This window comes from Glycine soja, chromosome 13 (genome assembly GCF_004193775.1).
Source record: "Glycine soja cultivar W05 chromosome 13, ASM419377v2, whole genome shotgun sequence".
Taxonomy (NCBI): domain Eukaryota; kingdom Viridiplantae; phylum Streptophyta; class Magnoliopsida; order Fabales; family Fabaceae; genus Glycine; species Glycine soja.
Genome location: NC_041014.1, coordinates 22160156 through 22185977, shown reverse-complemented (window position 1 = coordinate 22185977; position 25822 = coordinate 22160156). Strand labels below are relative to the sequence as shown.

At 31.4% G+C, this 25822-nt stretch overlaps 3 protein-coding genes across 9 annotated transcripts; all 3 read left to right on the top strand.

Annotated features, from left to right (window-relative positions):
• Positions 1–1222: 1222 nt before the first annotated feature.
• LOC114382442 (phospholipid:diacylglycerol acyltransferase 1-like) lies at positions 1223–7475 on the top strand. Of its 3 annotated transcripts, none has more exons than XM_028341862.1 (7): positions 1223–2179; positions 3108–3330; positions 3419–3702; positions 4196–4520; positions 4952–5211; positions 5570–6069; positions 6987–7475. In XM_028341862.1, exons 1-6 carry the CDS (start codon positions 1749–1751, stop codon positions 6051–6053), a joined length of 2007 nt encoding a protein of 668 aa, XP_028197663.1. In that variant the 5' UTR covers positions 1223–1748; the 3' UTR covers positions 6054–6069; positions 6987–7475. The 3 variants fall into 3 exon arrangements, with proteins under 3 accessions (XP_028197663.1, XP_028197660.1, XP_028197661.1); XM_028341859.1 differs by having other exon boundaries at positions 6952–7475; XM_028341860.1 differs by lacking the exon at positions 6987–7475 and adding an exon at positions 6224–6383.
• Positions 7476–11069: 3594 nt separating this feature from the next.
• LOC114381706 (vinorine synthase-like) lies at positions 11070–12404 on the top strand. Its single transcript, XM_028340933.1, has one exon. It carries the CDS (start codon positions 11070–11072, stop codon positions 12402–12404), a length of 1335 nt encoding a protein of 444 aa, XP_028196734.1.
• A 6877-nt stretch (positions 12405–19281) lies between these two features.
• On the top strand, positions 19282–23913 carry LOC114382821 (nuclear transcription factor Y subunit A-3-like). Of its 5 annotated transcripts, XM_028342456.1 has the most exons (6): positions 19283–19466; positions 21357–21418; positions 22111–22218; positions 22294–22365; positions 22483–22659; positions 23302–23913. In XM_028342456.1, exons 3-6 carry the CDS (start codon positions 22147–22149, stop codon positions 23680–23682), a joined length of 702 nt encoding a protein of 233 aa, XP_028198257.1. In that variant the 5' UTR covers positions 19283–19466; positions 21357–21418; positions 22111–22146; the 3' UTR covers positions 23683–23913. The 5 variants fall into 5 exon arrangements, with proteins under 5 accessions (XP_028198259.1, XP_028198261.1, XP_028198260.1 ...); XM_028342458.1 differs by lacking the exon at positions 21357–21418 and having other exon boundaries at positions 19282–19466; XM_028342460.1 differs by lacking the exon at positions 22111–22218 and having other exon boundaries at positions 19282–19466.
• The last annotated feature ends 1909 nt before the right edge of the window (positions 23914–25822 follow it).

Here is a 25822-nt window from a genome sequence, read left to right as displayed (position 1 = left end):
AAGAATTACTATAATATTTCATCACCATTAACTTATTTATTTTAAAAATATATTAGCAAATAAATGCATCAGGATTCAGTTTTCGCAAGATATTTTTACTGTGGTGAAAAAATGTGAACTATACATGAACATCGTATTTTATCTTGCCTTATTTTTTAAATTCTAAAAACTAGACAAAGTTAAGAAAAACTAAATAGTGATTTATTTAGGCCCAAACATTAAAAATGGTTATGAAAATGACAATTGGAAAAATAAATAAAAAATGAAATCTTTTTTGTACAAAGTTTTTTTTGGCACAGATAAAAACATTTAAGGGCTTGCTATTATCACCCCAAAATTGTTATTCTTACCACCTACTTTGTATTCTAATTTCCAAAAATACTCTTTCTACAAAAGTACATTTCCATTAGATACACAATAGAATCAGACTTTCGTTTTAACGTATAGGATGAGAAACAAATATATATAATAAAAGTATGATTTGGCTGTGTATTATGTAATAGAAAAACATACTTTTGAAGCACATTTTTTTTACCCTGGTCATTATAATAAAAGTATTATTTTATTGGATAGTACTTTATCCTTTGAATCACAATAAAAATATGATTTCATTGTGTATCATGTAACAAAATTATGTTCCCCTTAATTTGTTTGACAAACAACTTGCAAATTTTGGTAACAATTAACAAGCTTTGGGATAAATATTATAGGACTAAAATCAATAGTAATTGAGTTATAACATCACTAAAATGAATAACATGAAGAGGTGATATCAATAACAGTAATTAATACAAGAGTAAATAACTGAAATGAATCCCTAGTAATATGAGCTTCAATAATACAATATATTCTTCATTGTGATATAATAGAAAGGAAGTGACAATCATCCTTTTTAAAAAAAATACTTACAATACTAAAAAAGGGTAAACTTTTAAAAATGATTTTGCACATCTAAATTATATGAACATATAATTTAGACTGTACCAGTATAGTGAATAGAATATATATTAATTGGTTTTTTTCATTGCTAAATTTAAGAGCCATCGTGACAACTAATCATTTGACTACTATAATCTAAATAATAACTGATAAAAAATGTAAATAATAATAATAAAATGAACAAATGTAGTAGTATATGTAAAAAGAAATAATATATATGTATTATTTTTGGGACCAGGCATAAAGAAGGATATTCTCATGATACACATATACTACTAGTATCAAACAGTTTGAAATACTGAGGCTTTCAGGTTGGTAGCAGTTGGAGGAAATGAGCAGAAAGCAAGAAAACCTTCCCCACAAAAGCCAAAGTACCATTCAATCTTTTGAATGCAATGGTTGAGTACCGTACTTGTTCATGTTCATACCCCTTGAATCGTCACCGTTGCCATTTTTTGCCGCTCATTGCTGGAGCAGCGTCAACACTTGGCACCGCATCCAGAAACCTCACGATCGCGCCACGTGTCCGAATCTGAAATCCCTTTCTCCTCACTGAGTCCGAGACCCACGCACTGCACCGCACACTTAAACAAAAACACACGCCCCCGCGGGACGACAGCTAATCAAATCCTTCCACGGCTAATCGGCGATTCTCCCTCTCCGGTCACCGGCGGCTAGGGTTCCGTCCAAGCGTCTAAGCTCAAACGCCGCTGTCACGGAATCCGCCAGCTCAGAGCCTCGTCCTCCATTAATGAATTTTCATTTTCAAAGCATTTAAAGCTTCTTTTCGCTTTTGATACCTTTACACGATGTCGTTTATACGACGCAGAAAGGCCCCTGCGAATCCTGTGCGAAACGATGAGGAGAAAGAGAAGGATAAGAAAAAGGTTATTAAGGCGAAGATTATCGAAGGCGAAAAGATAACAATAAAGAGATGGTCGTGCGTGGATAGCTGTTGTTGGTTCGTGGGACTCATATGTTCAATTTGGTGGTTTTTGCTCTTTCTGTACAATGCAATGCCGGCGTCGTTCCCTCAGTACGTGGCGGAGGCCATAACGGGGCCGTTGCCGGATCCTCCCGGCGTGAAGCTGCGGAAGGAGGGCTTGACGGTGAAGCACCCGGTGGTTTTCGTGCCCGGAATCGTCACCGGCGGGTTAGAACTCTGGGAGGGTCGCCAGTGTGCGGATGGGCTGTTCAGGAAGAGGTTGTGGGGTGGCACCTTTGGGGAATTGTACAAAAGGTACCTTTTCCTTTTCTCTTTCTGCTATATAGTGATTTGAATATGTTTCAGTGGCTTGTTTGTTTGAATTAGTCTTTTGAGTAAGAGAGCTTGCATGGTGGTTTCCACTTACCACAATTCGAAAAGCTGTTTGAAAATGTTGTATTACTTGATTGGGAAGTATGCAAGTGGAGTTTTACAACAACGGGTAAGTTTGTGTTTGGGAAATGAATTCAGTTATATACTATCTATTGAGTTGGAATGAGACTGACATGGTACTACTTGTTTATCAACTGCCATGTTTTTTGATGTTGTAAAATGAAAAAAGTACTATTCTTTCTTTACTGGATCCTGAAAACTGCCAATGCTTTTGTTGTAACTCAGAAAGATATAGCGAAAAGTAATTAGGCAATATTCTCTCTGAAGTACCTTTCATTCTTGTATTCTTCTGTCAAAGTTTACTGATTTTTGTTAGGAAACATGATGGTGTAAAAATAGCAACATTACGATCTACCATTATCTATTTGTTGTGTTAGGATGACATTTTTAGGCATTTCCTCTATGTCTGTTATCTGTACTTTTCCTTTATATATATATATATATATATATATATATATATATGTTTTGTAATATTATGTTCATTTGGTAGAGGGAATGAATTTCCCATCCTTCGTATCATTAATTGTAAGGCAGAAGTTTTACACACACACACAAAAGTTGATTTTGGGCTGAACCTTTTTCACTGGCACTTATTGAAGTCCATCTGCCTGGCAGAGTTTGGGGAGTTTAATTCAAATGTTCAATGATTGTAGCCATTACAACATTTGTCTTGCAGCGCATTTATTTTATTGGCAAATATATTTACATCAAGTTCTTGTTTTGTGGACGTTTAAAGACTCATATAGAATTTATCTATAATGGTATATGATTTTTATTTTACCTTCTGCAGACCATTATGCTGGGTTGAGCACATGTCACTAGATAATGAAACAGGACTAGACCGTCCAGGCATTAGAGTTAGGCCTGTGTCTGGACTTGTAGCAGCTGATTATTTTGCACCTGGTTATTTTGTCTGGGCAGTTCTAATTGCTAATTTAGCTCGCATTGGGTATGAGGAGAAAAACATGTATATGGCTGCTTATGATTGGAGAATTTCATTTCAAAATACAGAGGTAGATCTCTGCCCCCTCCTGTATTTTGTTTTTGTATTAATTTTTGGTAAACCTTCAGATGGACTTTTTTTCCCCTTCATTTGATCAGGTCAGGGATCGAACTTTGAGCAGGATGAAAAGTAATATAGAGCTCATGGTGGCTACAAATGGTGGTAATAAGGTGGTTGTTATTCCACATTCAATGGGTGTTTTGTACTTTTTGCATTTTATGAAATGGGTTGAGGCACCAGCACCAATGGGTGGAGGGGGTGGGTCAGATTGGTGTGCCAAACATATTAAAGCAGTGATGAACATTGGGGGACCTTTTCTTGGTGTTCCAAAATCTGTCGCAGGACTTTTCTCTATAGAAGCCAGGGATATTGCTGTTGCCAGGTTCTTTTCTCACCACTATAAATTTGAATGCTTGGTTCTGTATATGTTTTCTTTTTACCCACAGTTTCTTCTATGTCTCTTGACAAGTAGGTTTTGGAACGTGTTTTACAGATTATATATCTGTAGGAAGTGGTTGTGTAATTTTTGTCCCTTTTGAATGAACAATAAGTTTCTATTTTAGTGTCTGTATTCTATTACCCCTTGAAAGCTCAAGTTTTGATCAATATTCTTAATAAGTCAATCATCGGTTAATTTTATACAAACTTCTATCATTCCTCCAAAAACTATTTTATAATGCTGTTGATCTGTTTCTAAGATCTCTAAAAATTGTGTTTCCTTGACATATATAAGGATTTTCTCAAGTTTTGCTTGGGTGAATTTTTCTATAATTACTATTGATGATATTGTTATAAAAAGAATCATGTTAGCTGTGAATACATACATAATCTATAAGAATGAAGTCCTTATTCATGAATCTCTAAACCTCATACAGGACTTTCGCACCAGGTTTTTTGGATAAGGATGTTTTTGGTCTTCAAACTTTACAGCATCTAATGCGAATGACCCGAACGTGGGATTCAACAATGTCAATGATACCAAAAGGTGGGGATACTATATGGGGTGGCCTTGATTGGTCAGCTGATGTATCCTATAACTGCAGTGCGAAGAAGCACAAGAACAATGATACTTACAGTGCATTTCAAAATGGCAAAGAGAATCTTGGGTTTATGAAAAATATAAATTATGGGAGACTCATATCGTTTGGGAAAGATATAGCTGAGTTACACTCCTCCAAGCTTGAGAGGTTGGATTTTAGGGTAATGTTCCTAATATATACATTGAGCATTTTGTTTATAATCTCCATCCTTCATTTTAATGTTGGAACAATAGTATTTGTAGACATACCTGATTTGTCCTTTTAAATATCAAGAACTCAGATATATAACTTAAGTATTTATATTTAGCTGAACAGCTGAGCTTTCAGTTTGTATATGAATATTCATGGTTACATAACTTTCTATCATTTATCAATTTCTATTTTAAAAATTGCTCTCTATCTGTTCCTTCATTTGCCCTCAAGTTGAAGTGCCCTTTATCAGTCTATTGCATTTTCAGATGGAAGTTCCTCTGTATCTGTCTCCCAATATTCTCAAACTGTGGAAACTTGTTAACCATGTGCAATTAGCATCAATTGTTTTTACGAATGGCATTATGAGTTTCATGTATTGTTTGTTGTTGAAATTGACAGGGTGCTCTTAAGGGTAGGAACCTTGCAAACACATCTAACTGTGATGTGTGGACAGAGTACCATGACATGGGTGTTGAAGGAATCAAAGCTGTTACAGATTACAAAGCTTACACAGCCGATTCAATTTTGGATCTGCTTCATTTTGTCGCCCCCAAGATGATGAAGCGTGGGGATGCTCATTTTTCTTATGGGATTGCTGGTAATTTGGATGATCAGAAATACAAACATTACAAATATTGGTCTAACCCCTTGGAAACAAGGTGAGGTTCTTTACTTCGATTTTGTTCTTGTGGTTCACTCCTTATAAAAGATAAAGTTGAACTGAGTGCTATTTATTTTTCGTTCATCAAAAGCCTTCTGAGCATTTTTAATATTATACAAAGCAAGCACATCAATCTAGTTCAATAGGGTCCCTGGGGCTGGGGGGTAATGAATTCTACTGTTGCATAGCACTTTGCTACTGTGTAACTATTTTGTTACCTGGATTGGTGGAACTAATAGATTGTTGATTTAACTATTATCAATAATTTCATATCATGCTATGTTTGAAAATATGTTGCTTCTATTATTCGTGCCTGTGGTTTGTGTTATTTTTAATATTCTGTCCTGCTGCTACAGATTACCAAATGCTCCAGATATGGAGATTTACTCTATGTATGGGGTTGGGATCCCTACTGAAAGAGCTTATGTCTACAAGTTAACTCCTCAATCTGAATGCCACATTCCATTTCAGATTGACACCTCAGCAGATGGTGGGAATGAGTACACATGTCTAAGGGATGGAGTTTACAGTTCTGATGGTGATGAAACTGTTCCTGTTTTAAGTGCTGGTTTCATGTGTGCAAAAGGTTGGCGAGGAAAAACCCGCTTTAATCCTTCAGGAATCCGGACATTCATAAGGGAGTATGATCATGCCCCTCCAGCTAATCTTCTAGAAGGTAGGGGAACCCAGAGTGGCGCTCATGTTGATATATTGGGTAACTTTGCCTTACTTGAAGATATTATACGAGTAGCTGCTGGAGCCTCTGGTGAGGACTTGGGTGGAGATAGAGTGCACTCTGATATTTTCAAATGGTCTGAAAAGATCAATTTGAAGCTCTAGATTCACATGGTAACTGGTAAGTTGACTCCTTGGCCTTTTGGCATTAATTGTGGGCCTCGGCCCAAGTATAGTCTAACTTGGCCAACTTCTTTGTCCTATCTTAAGTGAAAAATTAGATTATAAATGCTTGAATCAGGGTAAATATTTTGATGCCTCTGATATTCACGCAGGATGTTTGTATTCCATCTCATGTGGCTAGATTACTAGTCCAAACAAGGCTTTCCACCAATGTTTATAAAATGTACTGGAGATTGAACTGGTTGTGGTTCAATTTTTAGTTAAACCACGATTGAACTGGAGACATAGTCTGTTCGTGATCTGCCAGTTCAAGTGATAGGTTTTTTTTTTTCAATTCTTAAAACCGTGCTCTCAGCATTTTAAGTTTTTATACACTGATGGAGACCAGTTTATAGGTATCATAAAATCTTTGGCTTTGGAATCACATTAAAGTGGAATCAATATATTAGCTTAAACTACCAATGTCTGTTGGTCTAAATCCTGTTTGAATAAACTTCATCATAAACACTTGTAGGGAAAAAAAGGTTGATAAAATGAATTGAGCTTCTATCACGAGTTAAAATCAACTTATGCACTTCTCATTTAACTTTTCCAAAAATTGAGGTGTATGGGAGAAATAAGAAAGTTGATTTTAGTTTGTGGGAGAAGTACTTGGAGAGCTTTTTCCTCTGAAACAGGTTCATTTGGCTTGATTTGAATTAGTTGCGAGTCCAATGTGACTTTCAGATAACAAGGGTCCAAGATCAAAAAAATATTTTAACTTTAATTTATGGTGTCGGCCAGTTGGCTTATTGACTTGTTTTCAGTGTTAACATTTCTCCAAGAAACTTACCGTTGCTATTTTTCTTACCTGATTACTATCCTCACATCATTACTTCAGTACTTGACTATCTGCTTCAACTGCTGTGCTTTAAGATGGAGCTGAAGGTATGAGATCTGTAGCTGATAGACCAGTCGCAGTGAGAGCTTGCTTGTTACTCTGATTTTATCTATAGAATTTCATCGTTTTGGGAAAGTGTTGAATCTGTTTACGACCCCATCCCCAAGAAAAAAATTATACCAAGCTCTTAGTTTAGGTGCATGATTCATGCTTGACGAGAATTTTGTTGATTCTATTCATTGATTTGATTATTGTCCAGTGTATTAGTGTTAGTCTGCTCCCGTTTTCACTCTACTAATTTTTTATGCGCTGCACGGACTACATTGTCTTGTCGGTCAAAAGTTTTGAACAGATTACGAGCCCAAGCCTCAAGTATAGGAATAACAGTGGCGTAGTGGTATTTGTTGTTATTATTATTATATCCTAACACTTGAGTTAGTTATATTGTTTGTTAGATTACGTTGTACCTTCCAATTTCCATTATGATGGGTTTATAAATGCATGGCTCATAGATTTACTGTAAATCGTGTAAACAATAGATTATTATTGATGAAGTTGGTGGCAAGATTTTCAGATGGAGTCTTTTCTTTGGTCTTATATATAATTCCACAAGTCTGAAGCCTTTCAAAAAAAAAAAAAAAAATTCACAAGTCTGAAACTCTGTAGTTTGTTCACCCACATACTACACCTTACTCATGGATGTTCCTAGGTGCACCAGGTAGTACACCCAGCATTAAAACAATTTCAAAAATGTCTTTTAAGTGTTTTTTTTTTTAAAAAATAAAATTTAAAAATATATTTTATGAATTAATTTAAAATTAATAGTCCAGACATGAAGCTAAACTTATTACTTTTGTGTTATTAGCGTAATGTTCTAATCAATTGAGCTAATAGATCAATTATGTTATAAAATAAATAATGTTATTATGTATAATAATAAAAATTTTAATATATATTTAATGTGTATGTAAATTTACAATAATTAATTTTGATATAATTCATACAGATTAGTTAATTCATATATTTTTTAATTTATGAATAAATTAATTTTATTTATTTATTTTAATTGTAAATGTTTTTTTGTTTATAAAAATATTATTTTGATTTTTGTTTTTAAGTATTTATTTTTTATTAAATAGTAATTGTTTTTTTAATTATAAATATATTATTTTGTTTTTTAAGTAATTATTGTTTATTTTTTAAATAAAATAGATTGTTTTGAATTGTGTTTTTAAATAGTAATTGTTTTTTTAATTGTAAATATATTAATTTTATTTTTATTTTTAAATAGTTATTGTTTTTTTAATAATCGTATTAACATTTATAATTTAAAAAAATTCAAAAATTTAATATTTTTTAATTAAAAAATTTAAAAATTCATATAATTTTTACGGATTAGTTAATCCGTATGAGTTATATATGATTGTAAAAATTTATATAATTAATTCGTAAGAGTTATATGAATTTTTATTTTTTTAATTAAAAAATATTAAATTTTTTATTTTTTTAAATTATAAATATGTTAATATGATGGTTAAAAAAGAAACAATAACTATTTAAAAACAAAAATAAAATTAATATATTTATAATTAAAAAAACAATTATTGTTTAAAAATATAATTCAAAATAATCTATTTTTATTTAAAAAATAAATAATAACTATTTAAAAAAACAAAATAATATATTTACAAATAAAAAAACAATTACTATTTATTAAAAAAATTAAAAAAACCAAAATAATATTTTTATAAATAAAAAACATTTACTATTAAAAAAATTAATTTATTAATAAATTAAAAAAATCCGTATGAGTTATATCAAAATTATCATAAAATTTATTATTTAAATTTACATGTGCATTAAATATACATTAAAAAATTTAGTGTTATATATAACAATACTATTTATTTTATAACAAAATTAACCTATTAGCTGAGTTAGTCAGAGTTCATAGAGATACAACATATTTATGAACTTTTTTAAAATTGTTTTAATATTGGATGTATGAATCATCTGACTAATGCATCTATCAACCCCTCTTACTCATTGTTGATGCCAATAATGTAACAAATAACTTTTTTAAGGACCAGAAACTAATTTTGCATCTTTTTAATATCATCGACATATTCTTTATTGTGTGACAATGTTTCTTACAAGATGTTTAGTTGTTTACTATTATTCTTATAACAGGTATGACTTGTTTGACACCATGTACTGCAACTGTTGGTTCTCGAAGGAACAAAATAAATTACCTTTGTTGTTGGGAACCATTGGTTCTGCTTGTCACAATAAATGTGTAGGAATTTGGTCTCAAATCAAATTTATACTCTCCAAATACATCTTGATCGCCTTCATTTGAGCTAGAAACATTGGTTTTACATATCCATTCATGTGCACGAAATGAATAATCCTTTCATAATTTTTTTAACATATTTGATTACTGATTAAGAACTTGGAACATCAATCTTTGAACTAGAGACTATTTATGATGTAAATAAAAAATGATTCACAATACTAAATGATCACGTCTATAACAGACATCTTTTTACCCATTTCTTATTGTAAAATCGTTTCAACCGGAATTGAATTTGTTCCTTATCAACATATTTAAATAAGTACTTCATAAAATTCAATTTATTACAAAAGTCTATTGATATAAGCTTGATTTTATCATCAACTTTGAATTGTAAGGATTGACAAAACTATTATTCAATTCGATGCATTTTCTAATTGTCATTATTCGTGTCTCTTCTTCCATAATTTGGATATTCTTCTTTATCAAATGATTTTTTTTACCAAAGATTCATCAATTTGGTTGACATTAATACAAATATTGGCAATTTTTATATTGCTTTATTGTTGAAGAAAAATATTGCTATGCTTAATGCATTTTATTTTAGCTTATTTAACGATAAATATTTTTTTAGCTATTAAAATCTCTTCTTAAAAATGGTAGAAATATGTTTTTCTACCACCTCTAATAAAACAAGGAAGTAGTCTTCCACATGTCCATATTTCCACCCAATGGTCTTTTACTACCTTCTCAAAAAAAAAATCTTCCTTTCAATGAACTAAAAACCTACATAGTAAAATTGAGAGGCAGAGAGAGAAAGTTTTCACTTTTTTGGGGAAGACAAAATTGAGAGAGAAAAAAAAGTTTTCTCTATTTGATTAAAGATAAAAAAAATTTGACTTTTGCAGTCAAAATGAACACTACTACAGTTCCCATACTGTGCTTTTTTCCTCTTCTACTTCTTCTCTATCTAGTTGTCTCTTTTTCCTCTCCTATTTTTTGTTCTCCTCCTTCTTAACCACTCCTCTCATTGCTCTCTACCACAAAACGCATGTGGATAACTGGTAAGAAATGTTAGTTTTAGTTAGTGTTTGATATTTTTTTCTCACAGATGATATTCAAATGCTTTATTTTTTCTCCTTCTCGTAACTTGGTACCATTTTCTTTGAGATATCTTAGGATTTTGAGAGTGTGGTTATTTTTCTCTAAAACATTTATTTACTTTTAAAAAAATATTTTCTTTTAATTTTCATTTTTTATTTTCTTTAACATAAATAAATAAATAATGAGTTGTATAAAGTATTAGTGTAAAATAGTGTAGCAAAAGGGAGGGAGAAGATAGAAGTCGATAGTCTCATTTCAAGACAATAACAAAAAAAGGCATGTTTTTTTGACACTCAATGTTAGATAAGATACTGCCCCCACCCCCCCTTCTCCCCATTCTTTTTCATAAAAAATCGAATAAATATATATAACAAATTAACAACAATTCATGATTGTTTTTTTCTCTTAATCAACAATTTATGACTGTTGTTGACAAAATGTTGAAAAACAACGCACGAAAACCGTTTGCCATTAATTTTTGGAGAGTTTTTTAATTGTTGTGTTTAAAAACATAAAAGAAAAAATCGTTATATTTGTGAATTAAATACTTTTTTTTTCATTACAGGGATAGCTAAAAAATGTTGAATGGTAATTAAAAACATTTATTCTTTTACAACGTCTTCAACATTCATTCTTTTATAAACACATCTCGATGAACACAATTCTTATCGTTCTCACTTCTTCATATTTAATCAAGCTTATGTAATTGTAGTAGTTAAGAATGGAAATTAACATCACATCAAGAGAAACCATTAAACCATCATTGTCCACTTCTACAGAATTCAAAACCCATAAATTATGTTTGTTTGATGTGTTTCAACTCAACACCTATTTTCCATTAATCCTTTTTTATGATAATACCACTAACGCAAAAGGATTCTCATATGTCTCAACTCAATTGAAGAAATCACTGTCTGAGGCACTAACTATTTTCTATCCTCTTGGAGGTAGAAGAGGAGATTTCTTCTCCATTTATTGCAATGATGAAGGTGCAATTTACATGGAAGCCTCAGTGAATATCAACATGGAAGAGTTCCTAAACCCACCAAAATTAGAATTGCTAAACAAATTACTTCCATGTGAGCCTAACAAGTGCCATCCCTGCCAAGAAGTCTTGCCCCAATTACTTGTTCAAGTGAACCTTTTCCAATGTGGAGGAATAGCTATTGGAATGTGCAACCTCCACATCCTCTTAGATGCATATTCTTGTAGTGCTTTCTTGAAAACTTGGTTTGCCATTTGCAAAGGGTCAAAGGAAGAAATATCATCATGGCCAGATTTCATTTCTGCCTCTTCTTTTTTCCCTCCAAGGAACACCATTGGTGTACGTGCCGGCATGTTAAATATTAACAAAGACTCAAATGTGGAAGCAAAGTGCACCACAAGAAGATTCTTGTTTGATTCAAAATCCATCAATAAGCTAGAATCCATGTCATCAAGTGATGAAACAAAACCTACAAGATACCAAGCGGTGTCTTCATTCATGTGTAAGCATATGATTTTGGCATGCACAAAGGAATGTTGTGACACAAAAAGACCAATGGTTGCATTGCATGTTGTGGACATGAGGAAAAGGATGGGAGAGCCTTTCTCAAAAGGTGCTATTGGAAACTTGTTATGGCCAGCATTGGTTCTATTGGAGGATGTCAACAAGAACACTAATATTAGAGATTTAGTTAGGGTTTTAAAAGAAGGATTGGGAAAGCTCACTAAGGAATTGTTCCTAAAGGTGCAAAATGATCCTAGATTTTTGTGGAGTGATGAGTGTGCACAACTAATGCTTGAAGGTATAGCCACTAAAAACCCAATTACCTTTGTGTTCACAAGTTGGGCTAATATGGGATTCAACGAGGTGGATTTTGGAAGGGGAAAGCCTTTGTGGTTGGCTCAAAGAGGAGGTACTAAAGAAACTATCCCAAACACAGTAGTGTTGATGGAAACAAAAGAGGGAATTGAGGCATGGGTGACAATGGCAGAGAAACATATAGCTAACTTGGAAAATGATATGGACTTCCTCCAATTTTCATTGGTTAATCCTAGTGTTTCAAACATATAGTAATTTTAATCAGCAAAATAAAGTAAATGTGTGAACCCAATATATAAAGAAAGTTGTAGTAAGAATACGCTTCTTTTGTTTCTCTTTCTTTAATTATCCCAAAATGAAAATAAAATATTTTTGATTTGTAATAACAATAAAAGGAGAGCAAGATATTCTACATGTAGTTTATTAATTCGGGTAGTTGCTGTAAATATATGATCAAAATCTCAAACTTTAATTTATATAAATTCAGGAAAATGATTAAAATTACTGTACTTATCTATCAAAGATATATATAATTGAATTTGAATGTATATTAGAATTGCCTAAGTTGTAGGAATCTTTACAACCAAAAGGTTAAGTCTTTCTTCTCGTGATCACATACTCTAAATTCTAAGATTTTCAATAAAATAAAACTTATAAAACAATGAATGACGTGAGGTGCATTTGATTGAAGGAAACCATCATGTGTGTGGTTTTGTAGTGTTTTGATTAAATTTATTTATAATTTTTAAACTGAATTTTATCTTTCAAATTGATTGAATTACTAAACCAACTTGAACCTAATCCACCCCTAAATGCCTACCTCTTGATGATTATATGTTCAATAATGTTTTTTTTAATGGCTTATGATAAGTATATTGTTGGCAAGCTAATCATTCATTGCAAAACCTGTGATGATCAAATGGTGTTCTTCGGGATACCTGCCCTTTGTCTCAGCTAGCCAACTAGATCACGCATGGCTTTTCTCATTTTAAATTTGGATATGGTCATTTTTCCACCTCCCACTGTTTTTTTATTACAAACATTTTTGTTTTGAAAAATAAGCCTATTTATAAATTTATCTTCACTGTTTTTTTCGTTCCTACTAAATTAAGTGAGATATGAAATGTCTCAATTAAAAAATATAAATACTAAAAGTGTGAATTTAAAAAAATAGGATGAATAAATTATAATTTAATCTTAAATCTTTCGGTATAGGACAACTTAAACTAAATCTCCTCGAAATTTGGATCCATATCCTCGTTGATCTAAGATGTTCATATATATAATTCCTGTAAAAAAAACTAAAATGATAAAAAGAAAAGAATATTAAAAGGACTAATTTAGTGACAAATTAAGTTTTTTTAGGAAAAAGATTTAAAAGTTCACTATATTAGGATTCCAACACCTTGGTTGACTATCCATGGTCCCTGCGAGAAACAAATCACAAAGTGTGTAAAGTTTTAGAGATACTCTTCTTTATCCAACTTATTTTGGTGGCTTAAACACAATTTTTATCAATCTATTATCAGTATTTCACGAATTCAATATCCTTATTTTTTATTTTACAAATATGATTCCAACTATTTTATTTGTGGCATCCAATATTTAATGGAAATGCCAACATGACACTTGATTGTATTCACACTGATGTGATATTCTATTAAATTATCATGAGTATTTCAATTAAATATTGAATGTGAAGTTAATGAATAGATCAAAATTACATAATTAAAATAGTAAAGAATCAAATTTGCAGAAAAAAAAATAAAGACCACATATATGAAATAACAATAGTAAGATAATCAAAAGTACAACTAAGCCTTTTTGTTTGAATTTATGATGAAGATAACCTTAAAAACATACGGTATTAGCTTAAATATGGAGTTTTTATCTGAATCAACAAATTATGACTGTTGTTAACAAAATATTGAAAAACAACGCATGAAAACCATTTGCCATTAATTTTTGGGGAGTTTTTTAATTGTTGTGTTTAAAAATATAAAAAAAAATCGTTATATTTATGAATTAAATACGTTTTTTTTTCATTACATGGATAAGTCATAGGCTAAAAAATGTTGAATGGTAATTAAAAACATTCATTCTTTTACAACGTCTTCAACATTCATTCTTTTATAAATACATCTCGATGAACACAATTCTTATCGATTCTCACTTCTTCATATTTAATCCATAAAAATAAAAAAATAAGTATAAAAAATTTATAATAACTCAAGTCATTTTCATCAATCAATTAAATTAAACTCTTTTATTACTTAATAAGTACCAATCCCAATAATTTGTACATATATATACATGAAGATACTTCCTTAAGTTTATATAACGTTTATGGTTATGACATAGGTATTTAAAAATGTAAGTAAGTTTTCGAATTTCATAAAAAATATTAGGGTAAATAGTCACTTTGTGTGTAATTCGTTGACAAATACATCCCTGAAAGATGAAAATACATGAAAGTGTAAAAAGTGTGAAAAATATGTCCTGCCGTTAACTTTCGCCCGTCACCGTTAATAAAATATTTGCCATGGATTGTTAGCATAGAGATATATTTGTTATAATTTTTTTTTTACTTTTCGTCTTCTCATCTGCTGATAAATGCGTCCTTGAAAGATGAAATGCAAAATTTAGTCCCTAAAAGTATAAAAAGTGCGACAAATATGTCCGAACGTTAATAATAGATTGTGACTAATTATTATTATTATTATTATTATTATTATTATTATTATTATTATTATATGTTTATAGTTTACTGCTCTTATTCGTTTTGTACTTATGCAATATATTTTTTAAATTTCTTTTTAATATATATCTTTTTATTATTTTGATTTCCTTGTCAAATCTTAATCTTTGCTGTTAAAAAAAACTTTATCTTATATCTTATACTTTGAGAAATTTAAGAACCATAAGTTCAACCATAATGCTTGTATATAGTACTACCATTTATATATGTCACATTAAAGCTATAAAACTTTCGTTCAAAACTAGTCGTACTTTGGGTGTTCATGCTTGATTCATTATCTCCAAGATTTGTTATTCTACTACTATATATTATATTTTATATGGTTGAACTTATGGCTCTTAATCTCATCAAGTGCTAGAGAATTTTTCGTTAACACAATCTAATTCTCTCCAATATTTGATATAATTTTTTTTATCAAATTTCTACTATCTTATATCTTATACTTTGAGAAATTTAGTAGAAATTTGATAAAATTATAAGATATAAGATAAAGTTTTTTTAACAGTAAAGATTAAGGTTTGACAAGGAAATCAAAATAATAAAAATATATATATTAAAAAGAAATTAAAAAAATATATTGCATAAATACTAAATGCATAGGAGTAGTAAATTATAAACACATAATAATAATAATAATTAGTCACAATCTATTATTAACATTTAGACATATTGGTTGCACTTTTTATACTTTCAGGGACTAAATTTTATATTTTCATCATTCAGGAATGTATTTGTCAGCAGAGTGGGAAAACGAAAAGTCAAAAAAATATTATGACAAATATGTCTCTATACTGACAATCCACGTTGACAATCATCTTAGTGACAAATTTGTCTCTCCGTACCACGTAGGTTATTTTATTAATGGTGACAAATGAAATTTAACGGCAGGACATATTTGTCGTACTTAAATGTATAATCCTTATTATCAAATTTATCGATAGTGTCGTCGGTGGGTGATAGCTAACATCCTTATTTGTGTAGGAAGATAAAATTAGTGCTTAAGTGAAGAATGCAGACTATGAAAAATGGCAAGATGAACTAAAAGAAGAAAGTTGTTATATTATGGAAAACTTTGAAGTGGATGCTAATAGAGGCCAATACAGGGCAACAGACCATGAGTATAGGTTAGCCTTCATGAAAGCAACCAGAGTGACACAACAAGATATGCTGGAAATACTTAAATATGTTTATAATTTCACTGCTTTTGATGATATACTCAACCGAACAACTTCTCCTGACTACCTAATACATTTTTATAATCTTGCATATTTTCAATTTTAATATTTAAATATTTTAATGGAAAAAGTGTGATAAATTTTAATTTTCTTTTGCAAGATGCCATTGGTGAGCTTGTTGAAATTGTCCAATGGGATCTTGATAGTAAGGTGAAGAAAGTCGTTTTTATTCGTAAGGACAAAGTGTGTGTAAGCCATATTAGTTGTTGCATTATAATGTTATGTGAAAACAATATCCATGTAAAATTATTTGTTGAAAATGTGAGTGTTTCTGTAAGGGTACTACTGTGACATGTACTTTGTGAGAGACATTTGCTCAAAGACTCAAATCTTATTTAGATAGCCATAAAAGTGGACCAGTTGTAATGCTGCTACATCTGGCCAAAATCAAAGAATCAAAAGGTTAGACTTTGTGTTGTATTTAAACTATTTTATTATTAATATTAATATTTGTATACATTAATTGAGGAGGTTTCACCTCATATGGAATATTATATGAAGTTATATTTTTTGCATACTTACAATACAAAACTCCATGTATGGTTCCAAATTTTTTTAGTAATGAAAATATATTTGAGATAATTAACTTCAAAAATAGGTATATATTTTGGATGTTTTGTGTCATAAAAAATCAATCATGAATATGAATGCATGATTCTTATTGATTATAGACATATTTTTTTCCAGCTTGAGTGCAAGTCAAAGCAATGTTGTTTGTTAAAGTGAAAAGTTAACACAAATGTCACAATCTTCTGCAGTATCTGTTGAAGATAGGTTCTGTTACAATGTTGATATAGGTTGGTTAATCATATTATTGAAGCGAAGATGATTTCTAAAAAAAATATTGGCAATTTAGTTTACATCCCTCGAATATCATTAACTTCATCACAATTGCCTTGACCTTTCAAACTTGTCTGTTGATAGTTTTCACTTATTGTATCATATGCTATGACTATTTATAAATCTCAAGGTCAATCATTGTAGAATGTGAGTTTATATTTGCCTAAACTAGTTTTCATTTACGGGCAATTATATGTAGCATTTTTTAGAGTCCAAAGAAAGAAAGGATGGAAGATCTTAATCCATGACAATGATGGGAAACCTATAAACAAAACAACAAATCTTATTTTTAAAGAAGTGTTTGAAAAGTTACGATTAGTCTATTAATTATTTTTTTGAACTTGTACATGACTCATTCAGTTATCTAACTTTTGATTCTAATGCAGATTTTCATGCAGTAGAACAACTTTAAATTTTGACTCAAGCAGCAAGGATTTGTTTTAGTATAAAATAGGGGAATTTGATGCAGCAAAAGCACTCTATCAATATATTTTCTTCACTATACATATTTCATCCATTTACTGTAATTCAAATCTATTTTAGAAAAAACAGATATCTTTTATATTTTTGTGAAAACTACCAATTCTATTATTATTCTATATTCTTGCAACAAAACTATCTTACCTTATTTAGTTGGTTTTAAATCAATCATATAAAATATTTATACCACATGTGTAACCCGTGCGGAGCCACGGGTACTATGATAGTTTCCTTTAAAATATATTAGTCTAACTACACAATTAATTTATTTTTTGATAAACAGCAAGCAAATTAATTTAGTAGATAATGTGCTCAAAATTAAAAGATAAAACTTTACAACTCATAAGTCATAAATTAAGAAAAGATATCGTATTCCCTCAGAAGAATCACAATTCATCTAAAATCTCTTCCTCCTTTTCCGTTAGCTGGCCTTCCCATCACAACGATATCATTCTTTGTGCAGTTATGGCTAACCAAGAATCAACTTACCCCCTCCCTGTTTTACTTTTTTATTACCTCATTCTTTCTTCATACATGTGGTTTATATTTTTTATTCTCTTGTATTTATCCTTGATTTTTTTTATAAAAAAAATGAACGTTAACTTTACTTTTGCAATGAGAAATTTTCTGCTCATTTTTTAGAAATGAAAATGATTCGTAACCTTGCATGATATTTTACTCGTAGATCGTTGGTGTAAATTATTTAATTCCATTCTACCGACATTTCAGCACTTGGTCTTTCTTTCCTTTATTTTAAAGAATAGAAACCTTAGGATAGATTCTCTTTTACATAGTGAAACCTTATCCACAACCAATTGAAAGTGATTTATTTAAAAAAGAAATCAACGAGAAGTGAAAGCGTGGAAAAGGTGACGTTACCAAACGTTAATGTTAACTTAATAAAATAATAAATATCATTAGAATCGTATGAGGATAGACTTGATCGGACTAATATAAGATTTCTTTGTCCTTTTTTAGATAAGCTTGATCCACCATATATTACTAAATTACCATATGTCTTTCAAGTTTCAACAAGAAATAATAAATTACCATGTGGCATCCAATAATGATCCCTTTGATCATTAACCAAGTATAAAAAATGAAAAACACCAAAACTGTTTGGGTCACTTACCCACAATCTTTGTCCGAGATTCCGAGGAAGAATACCCGAATTAGTGAGTTAAAGAATACTCGCGTATATAAAGGGGCAAATTAGTCATTTACAACATTCATAACAGTGTCTTTGGACTAGATTCACGGTGACAAATAATAATCAATTGAAATAACAAATAGTTGATTTTATTTTTTTATGGTATCATCATGATTTTATAAAAAAAATATAAGATTGACTGATAAAAAGGAAAAAAGAAGATCATGAATTTAAATTTTCCTAATAATATTTATAGTAAAATTAACAAATTAATGCTTGTTGATAAAAAAAATTATGATTTTATGAAAAAAAATTAATTCTGGTATACTATCCAAAACACAAATGTGGGAGGTGGCGGGAAATTTTGGAAATTAAAATGACTAATTTATACTATGATTATAATGTGGAAGCCAAGGTGGCGTGCATTGATCTTGGATTGAGTGGGTTTGATATTAGGGTGTTTGTAGCGCGTGGAGGGAGTTGGAAATAGCACGTGGAATATGGGGCGCGTGAGGAGAGTGTGAACAGCAAAAAGCGGCGGGGAGGTAGTGCTGAAGAAGAAGGCCCAAGGCCCAAGGGTTGAGGAAAGGGTGGAGGTGGGCCCCTCAGAAAACCCCGTAATTGGAGCGGGTGTTGTGAGAGACTATTTATTTATGGACTCTGCGTGCTTCTTCAACAACAAAGCCATAGAAATGAAGAATTAGAGAGAGTGAGAGGAGGAAGAAGAAGAAGAAGATTCCAGAATCCAGAGTGAGAAACATTAGGCTTATCAGAGGAGACATGCCCGAGTTGAACCGACAATTCTATTACTACTCTTTGCTTCTTTCTTCATGCCTCATCAAATCCCAAAGGTATTCTCTCTCTCTCTCTCTCTCATTTATTCTGCATTATCCTGTCTCCAGTAGCAACTCCTAACCTTACCGTGGGATCCTATTGGTGAGTTTTAAGATTGTTGTTTACTTTTTGCATGTGGAGTTTGAGCTCACCTTATGTTCTTCTTAAGTTCACCACTCACTAATATATTTGGAAACTAGTTCTGGGCTACACTTGTTGCTGTTACTATTGTTCTGTTTATGGAGTTATAAGGTTGACTTGGTGGTAAAAGGGTAAAAGGAGAAGGGAGGGAGGGAAAGGTCGTGGGATGGATTCTTCCCGCTAACAAAAAAAAAAACTAACAATTAAATACTAACATTTGTCAATAAAAGAAAAACTATTGTTTTGCTTATGATTATCACCTTCTCAGTTTGTTTGTTAGTTTTGTGATGGCACTGATGGGGCATTGTGTTTTCTGGCAGAGTTTTTCAACCAACTTAGAATTGATGGTTTTTTTTTTTTTTGGTATTCTGTGTTTTTGTTTTTATTTTTATCATTGGAATTCTCTGGATTATAATGTGATCCAACTATTTTGGACTTTCTTCATAAACATGCTACTACTTCGGGTTTTTGGTTGTCTCGGATTGTTTTAGTTTTGAGGTGCTACCATGTTAGCAAAATAGTCTTTTATTTATTTATTTTTCTTTTTATGAATAGCATTTGCCTGATTTTGGTTCCGATATGGTATTCTATAACAAAAGACCCCTTGCCCAATGTACGTCATTTGCCTCTCTCTTTTTCTGCTAGAGTGTACACTGGACAGGTTGGGTCAGATTTGATTAAACCCATTATCCAAATTGATCAAAATACTTTGGTTTGGGTGAGTCGGCTTTGTACATTTTTTTCTGTTAAACTCTCGATCAATGACAAGTTGGGTTGGATTGGATCGGCGGGTAAACAGGCACTTTAGTCTCTGAAAGTGGTGGTAAGTACCTGAGAGTGGGTGCTGTGACATCAATCCCTAAAACTAAGAAAAATGTCAAATAAGTCCTTGAAATAAGTTCTCAAACTTAGGTTAATCTTAGTCCCTAAACGAATGTTAATATTATCACTTAAGCCATTTGATTTTTTGAATTTTGGAATAATATAATTGTTGATTTGCAGTTTTTGAGATTTTTTTTAAGAAAATAAAATCTTTTGACTTAGGGAATAATGTGAGCACATTTTATTTTCAGGGACTAAAGTGACTGCTTACTCAAAAAAATTTAAAACTTAAATATTGCTTTAGATTTTCTAAACAATTGTGAATACTAATAATATATATATATATATATATATATATATATATATATATAATAATTAATAAGGAGCACATTAATGGGTTTTATCATCTGGTTGGCCGGTTTTAAAAAAAAAAAAACATTACCCAATCAAAAAGTCATTGGATTTGTACAGGTCAGGTTGGGTTCGACCCCAAACAACTCTTGAATCTGAACCAGTTTGTTTGGTTGTTTGGATTTAGTTGGTTCAGGTTCATGGGTTACGTGGAGAACACCCTTACTCTTTTAAGTTTCAAAAGCTGTATTTTGTATATTGTACCCTGTCTCGTCTGTGAGTAGACATCTTTCTGTCGTATTGTATTCCTCACTACATTCTAAAATAATTAAAGACTTGGAAAGGGAGATCATAAATTTGTTGTCATAACAAACTTCTATATTTTCTTAAAGGCTTATGTTTTTTCCTACCATTTTTTGTCCAAGATCCAGACAGAATATATTAAATTCGATTTAAGAGGTGGAGATTGAAAGTTGTCTATGCTTTATATATTCGAGTCTTTTATGTAGCTCCTTATATATGACTACTCACTAAAGAAGAATGTCCTTTGAGCACTTCTGAATTGTTTGCTTAATTAGATGCTCATTTTGTAGGATATAATTGAAGGTTTTGGGAACTAAGGCTGCAATATTGTATACATTCTACTCAAGGAATGGTATGCTATATTTCATCCTAAAATACTTTTTGTTTAGAATTATCCATTTTTAATAGTCTGATATACATTCTAAATTACCTACCATAGCTGAAATAGTATTGTTGATAACTGTGATTTAAGTAGATTGAGGAACAATGTACTTATGGCAATGGTATAGTGTAATAGTTTATTTATTTTTCAAATGGAGAAAATAGGTGCCTTGGATTTATCTACATGATAAATTCTTGGTCAAACAAATATCTCCTAAAATTTTACAATAAAAGGGCTTTAATCTGGTTAAAGTTGTGAATTTTCCATTCAAATGAGTGGAAGTACTATCTGAAAATTGAAAATGGAAACATCAAGTTCTATGGCATGTACTCTTTGGTAATTGTAATTTATAAAACATAATCATGTGATAAACTGGTTACTCTACTCTTCTGTTTTCCTTCCGGGTAACTAGCTGATTCGAGATTGGATATGTTCTTTTCTTTTTTTGGCGTCTATCTTTGATCCATCCTATAGATATCTTATTTCTGGAACATTTCATCCGTCTCTCCCAACTTTTTGAAATAAATGTCGTGTTGCTATCCTTAGGAGTGTAAATGTGTTCTTTCTCGTGCTGTTGTTCCTCTTTTGTATTTTATAGGAATTTGATATTCTTTACCTTACATCACCTCTAAACCAGTCAAACTTGAAACTATTCCTGTCAGGTCAAGATCTGGAAATTTGCTATGTGGAAAGGTTAAATGAAGCCATTCTTGTTGAGTCATCCTGATACTATGTACAATTGTTCTCAAGTTTATTGTAGTCATTCACTGGTATGTAAAATTGCTGTTTATGGATTTGTTGCTTGCAGTTTTAGTTATTAACTAGTTGTTATCATCCCATTTCAGGCTCATACTTCTTATCCTTGTGGTGATCCTTATTTTGGTAGTTCAATAGTTGCTTATGGAACACAGGCTATTGTAAGTTTTGTCAAGTACATTTTGTAGTGCATGGTCTTTGCATTTGGATGAGATTTTAGTATACTTTCATTTAATGGAATAATAATTTAATGTGTTGCTGTATTTATAATTTATTAGACTCAACAAATGGTGCCCCAGATGCTGGGATTAGCATCCACCAGAATTGCATTACCAGTTGAGCTTGCAGAAGATGGGCCCATTTATGTCAATGCCAAACAATACCATGGTATACTGAGAAGGCGACAGTCACGAGCAAAGCTTAAGGCTCAAAACAAACTCATCAAAAGTCGTAAGGTATGCTTCACAAATTACAGTTATACATTATTTTGATTCACCCTGTTTATCCTACCTTATTCGTGTATGGTCATGCATTATATTTTGTGGTTTTGGGGGGGGGGGGGGGGGGGGGTTGTCTTTGGAAAGAATGTTGGTGAGGAGGAAGAGATGGGCTTGGTTGGTTGTATATGTATATTTTCACCTGTTTACCTGCTATGGTGTATAATATAAAATGTAGTTTCATTTTCTATATAATTTTTCGTTTTTTTATATACTATACAATTTTAAGTTATTTGAGCTATGACATGGGAGAAAAAAATGCACCTGTTTACCTGTTATAGAGTATTTTTTTTTCTTTCTCGCTTGGATAAATAATTAAATTTAGAATATAAGCCTATACAGCTAAATTACATGTTAACTACAGTCTAGAAGTGTTATTTATCATTGCAAGGGAGCATTGGAGGAATCACTCTGAATATTGAACTTAGAAATGAACCGTGATACAGTAGAATAACAATTCCATGTTGCATTATTCTGTGAAATGTTATTATTACATTTAGTCATATGGCAAAGCTGTACAGCCTGCTTTCTTGAATCTGTTTTGGACCAAAAGAAATAGTGTTACTCCACTGATTTCCCTCCCTTTCTAATTGATTGCAGCCATATCTTCATGAGTCTCGGCACCGCCACGCATTGAAAAGGGTTAGGGGAACTGGGGGGCGCTTTCTTAGTGCCAAACAGCTTCAACAGTTTAATGCAGAACTTGTCACCGATGCCCATTCAGGCCCGGGCCCTGTCAATGTTTATCAAAAGAAAGATGCATCTGAGGCAGAAAGTCATCCCTCAAGAACTGGAAAAAATGCATCTATCACATTCACAGCAATCTCTGGCTTGACAAGTATGTCCGGTAACAGTGTCAGTTTCAGGCGGCCTGAGCACAACTTCTTGGGGAACTCTCCTAATATAGGTGGATCGTCGCAATGCAGTGGGGGACTCACCTTTGGTGGTGGAGCTCGGCAATGTACTTCAGTTGGCCGGTGAGAGGTGGAACCAATCAAAATCAAGTTCACTGGTCTGGCAAATCATCCTTGGCTTAGTCACTTTACTTTCTGTGTTTCATGTGTTGTTACGGAAATGTTGTCTTTTGGAAGACTCTGCATTAGCACTCAGACTTTTGCTAGTGCTTTCCCATGTATTTTGAAAGTTGCTCTTGTTTCTGTTGTTGAACTGGACCAGAAAGTTTGTGCTTGAAAATTTAACTTTTTATCCGTCCGTGCATGGTCCTTGCTTTGTCCAACTCCTATAAAACAAAAACGGAGAGAAGAAAATGAAAATTTGCTCATTACTGACGTCAACATGTATTTGGATGAAGTAAACACAGAACATTGAAGTTGGTTTTACCGTACAAATACACTAAGCTGGTGTTTGATATAGATGAATGAGAAGGATTGAAAGTGAGTGATGGAAAGAGACTAAAGAGAGATTGAAAATAGTGAAAAATGATTGTTTGGTATAGATGAAAATGAATTGAAAAAATGAAATATTTAAGTTAAGGTGATTTTGTTGGTAAAACAGAATTTAATATTTTAAATAAAAATATATTATTATTATTATTATTAAGCTTCCTTAGTTTATACAGTGCCTTGAATTCATTCTCTGGCGGAATGAATATGCCCATAAATGGTCATGCATAACATCTAACTGATTATGGCCATGAGAGAGGTAGCCATTTGCGTAAAAGAAAAAGTTCCAGCAAGCTCTTTTTCGTTTTGTGTACACTTTCATCACTTTTATACTCAATTTAGGTATTGTTTGGTTTAGAGAGATGAAACATGGATGAAAGTGGTTGCAGCTGAAAAAGAGATGATGAAAGTGGTAGGATAACGATGTTTAGTGTGGGTGAAAGGTAGGTGAAAGTTTTGAAATAAATGTAGGTCTAATGGTGTTTTACTTTCATTTCAAAATGAAACCAAATAGTATTTTTTGTTGAAATAAATGTAGGTCTAATGGTGTTTTACTTTCATTTCAAAATGAAACCAAATAGTATTTTTTGTATAAAAATATTTTTCTTTTATCAACTAAATAAAATTAATTGATAAAACAATTATTGATAAAAGAAAAGACAACAAACAAAAAAATTCAACCTCATGAATGGTATGAATTTATGAAAGGACAAAATAAAATAATTATTTATTCATAGGAAGGTCAACCCCAGCAATTGATATTTACATTTTTTTAAAGTTAATAGACATAATAGACTAAAGTACTTTCAGGTTATATATATTTGTTAAGGTATGACTATATTTTATATGTTATATCATGTTCTGTATTTTTGAATGTTAACCACTTGCGTTTTGATTTGTGCAGCGATGATGAGATCCGCATTCCCGAAGTAACATCAGTTACTGAATACAGATCCTACTACATGAAACTTAAACTCAATAGTTGTTTGAATCTCTAACATAATTAATAGTTATTAAAAGTTCAATTAGATTTTGTATTTATATTGCTTTACTACGTGTTTGGCAATCCAACTCAATTATTCCAATACCTACCAAATTGTGTCCATTCATATGGACGTAGTTATCAAGTTAATTTATTGTATGCATTTGCAGAACTAAAAAACAAGTAGTACTATCTAAAATTATGCATTCACATTTTCATTTTTTACGACGATGATGATAAATGTGATTCACTTATTATGAGATCCTTCGCCATTTGAAAGGTCCAGGAACTCCCAATCTGTATACACTTTTGTTACTTTATTTTGTATGATGTGAAATTCAGATCACCAACAACCCTTCTCAATTCCAATTGTGTTGGTCGGTTTATTGATAATAAAAAAACGTCTTTTTAAGGTTATTTTGTTTTGTAGAGAAAAAAATAAAATCAACCTCATAAATGACTCGAAGGTAGCGGAAAAGACAATTATTTCTCACATTTTTATCTGGTAACAGTATGTTGCAGTTGATATGGGTATCAACGCTCGCGGCCGAACTTGATCATAAATTTAGTCCAACTTCGCAAATGAAAAGAGAACTTCAATGGGTTTAAAGCGTTGAAAATAGTTTAGTATCCCAAGTTCAAAAGTTGTAAATGGAGATGATATGAAACATAAAGAACTACAGTGTTTACTAAGAAACAGAGTCAGTTGTTGAAGGATGCAAAAACATGGGCAAAA

Excerpts from the sequence above, each read along its gene's own strand:
- LOC114382442 (XM_028341862.1), top strand. The coding sequence starts at position 1,749 with ATGTCGTTTATACGACGCAGAAAGGCCCCTGCGAATCCTGTGCGAAAC. Across the intron at positions 3,331-3,418 it reads TTTCATTTCAAAATACAGAG|GTCAGGGATCGAACTTTGAG; the intron begins GTAGATCTCTGC and ends TCATTTGATCAG. Across the intron at positions 3,703-4,195 it reads AGGGATATTGCTGTTGCCAG|GACTTTCGCACCAGGTTTTT; the intron begins GTTCTTTTCTCA and ends AACCTCATACAG.
- LOC114381706 (XM_028340933.1), top strand. The coding sequence starts at position 11,070 with ATGGAAATTAACATCACATCAAGAGAAACCATTAAACCATCATTGTCC.
- LOC114382821 (XM_028342458.1), top strand. The coding sequence starts at position 22,147 with ATGAAGCCATTCTTGTTGAGTCATCCTGATACTATGTACAATTGTTCT. Across the intron at positions 22,219-22,293 it reads TTTATTGTAGTCATTCACTG|GCTCATACTTCTTATCCTTG; the intron begins GTATGTAAAATT and ends ATCCCATTTCAG. Across the intron at positions 22,660-23,301 it reads AACTCATCAAAAGTCGTAAG|CCATATCTTCATGAGTCTCG; the intron begins GTATGCTTCACA and ends AATTGATTGCAG.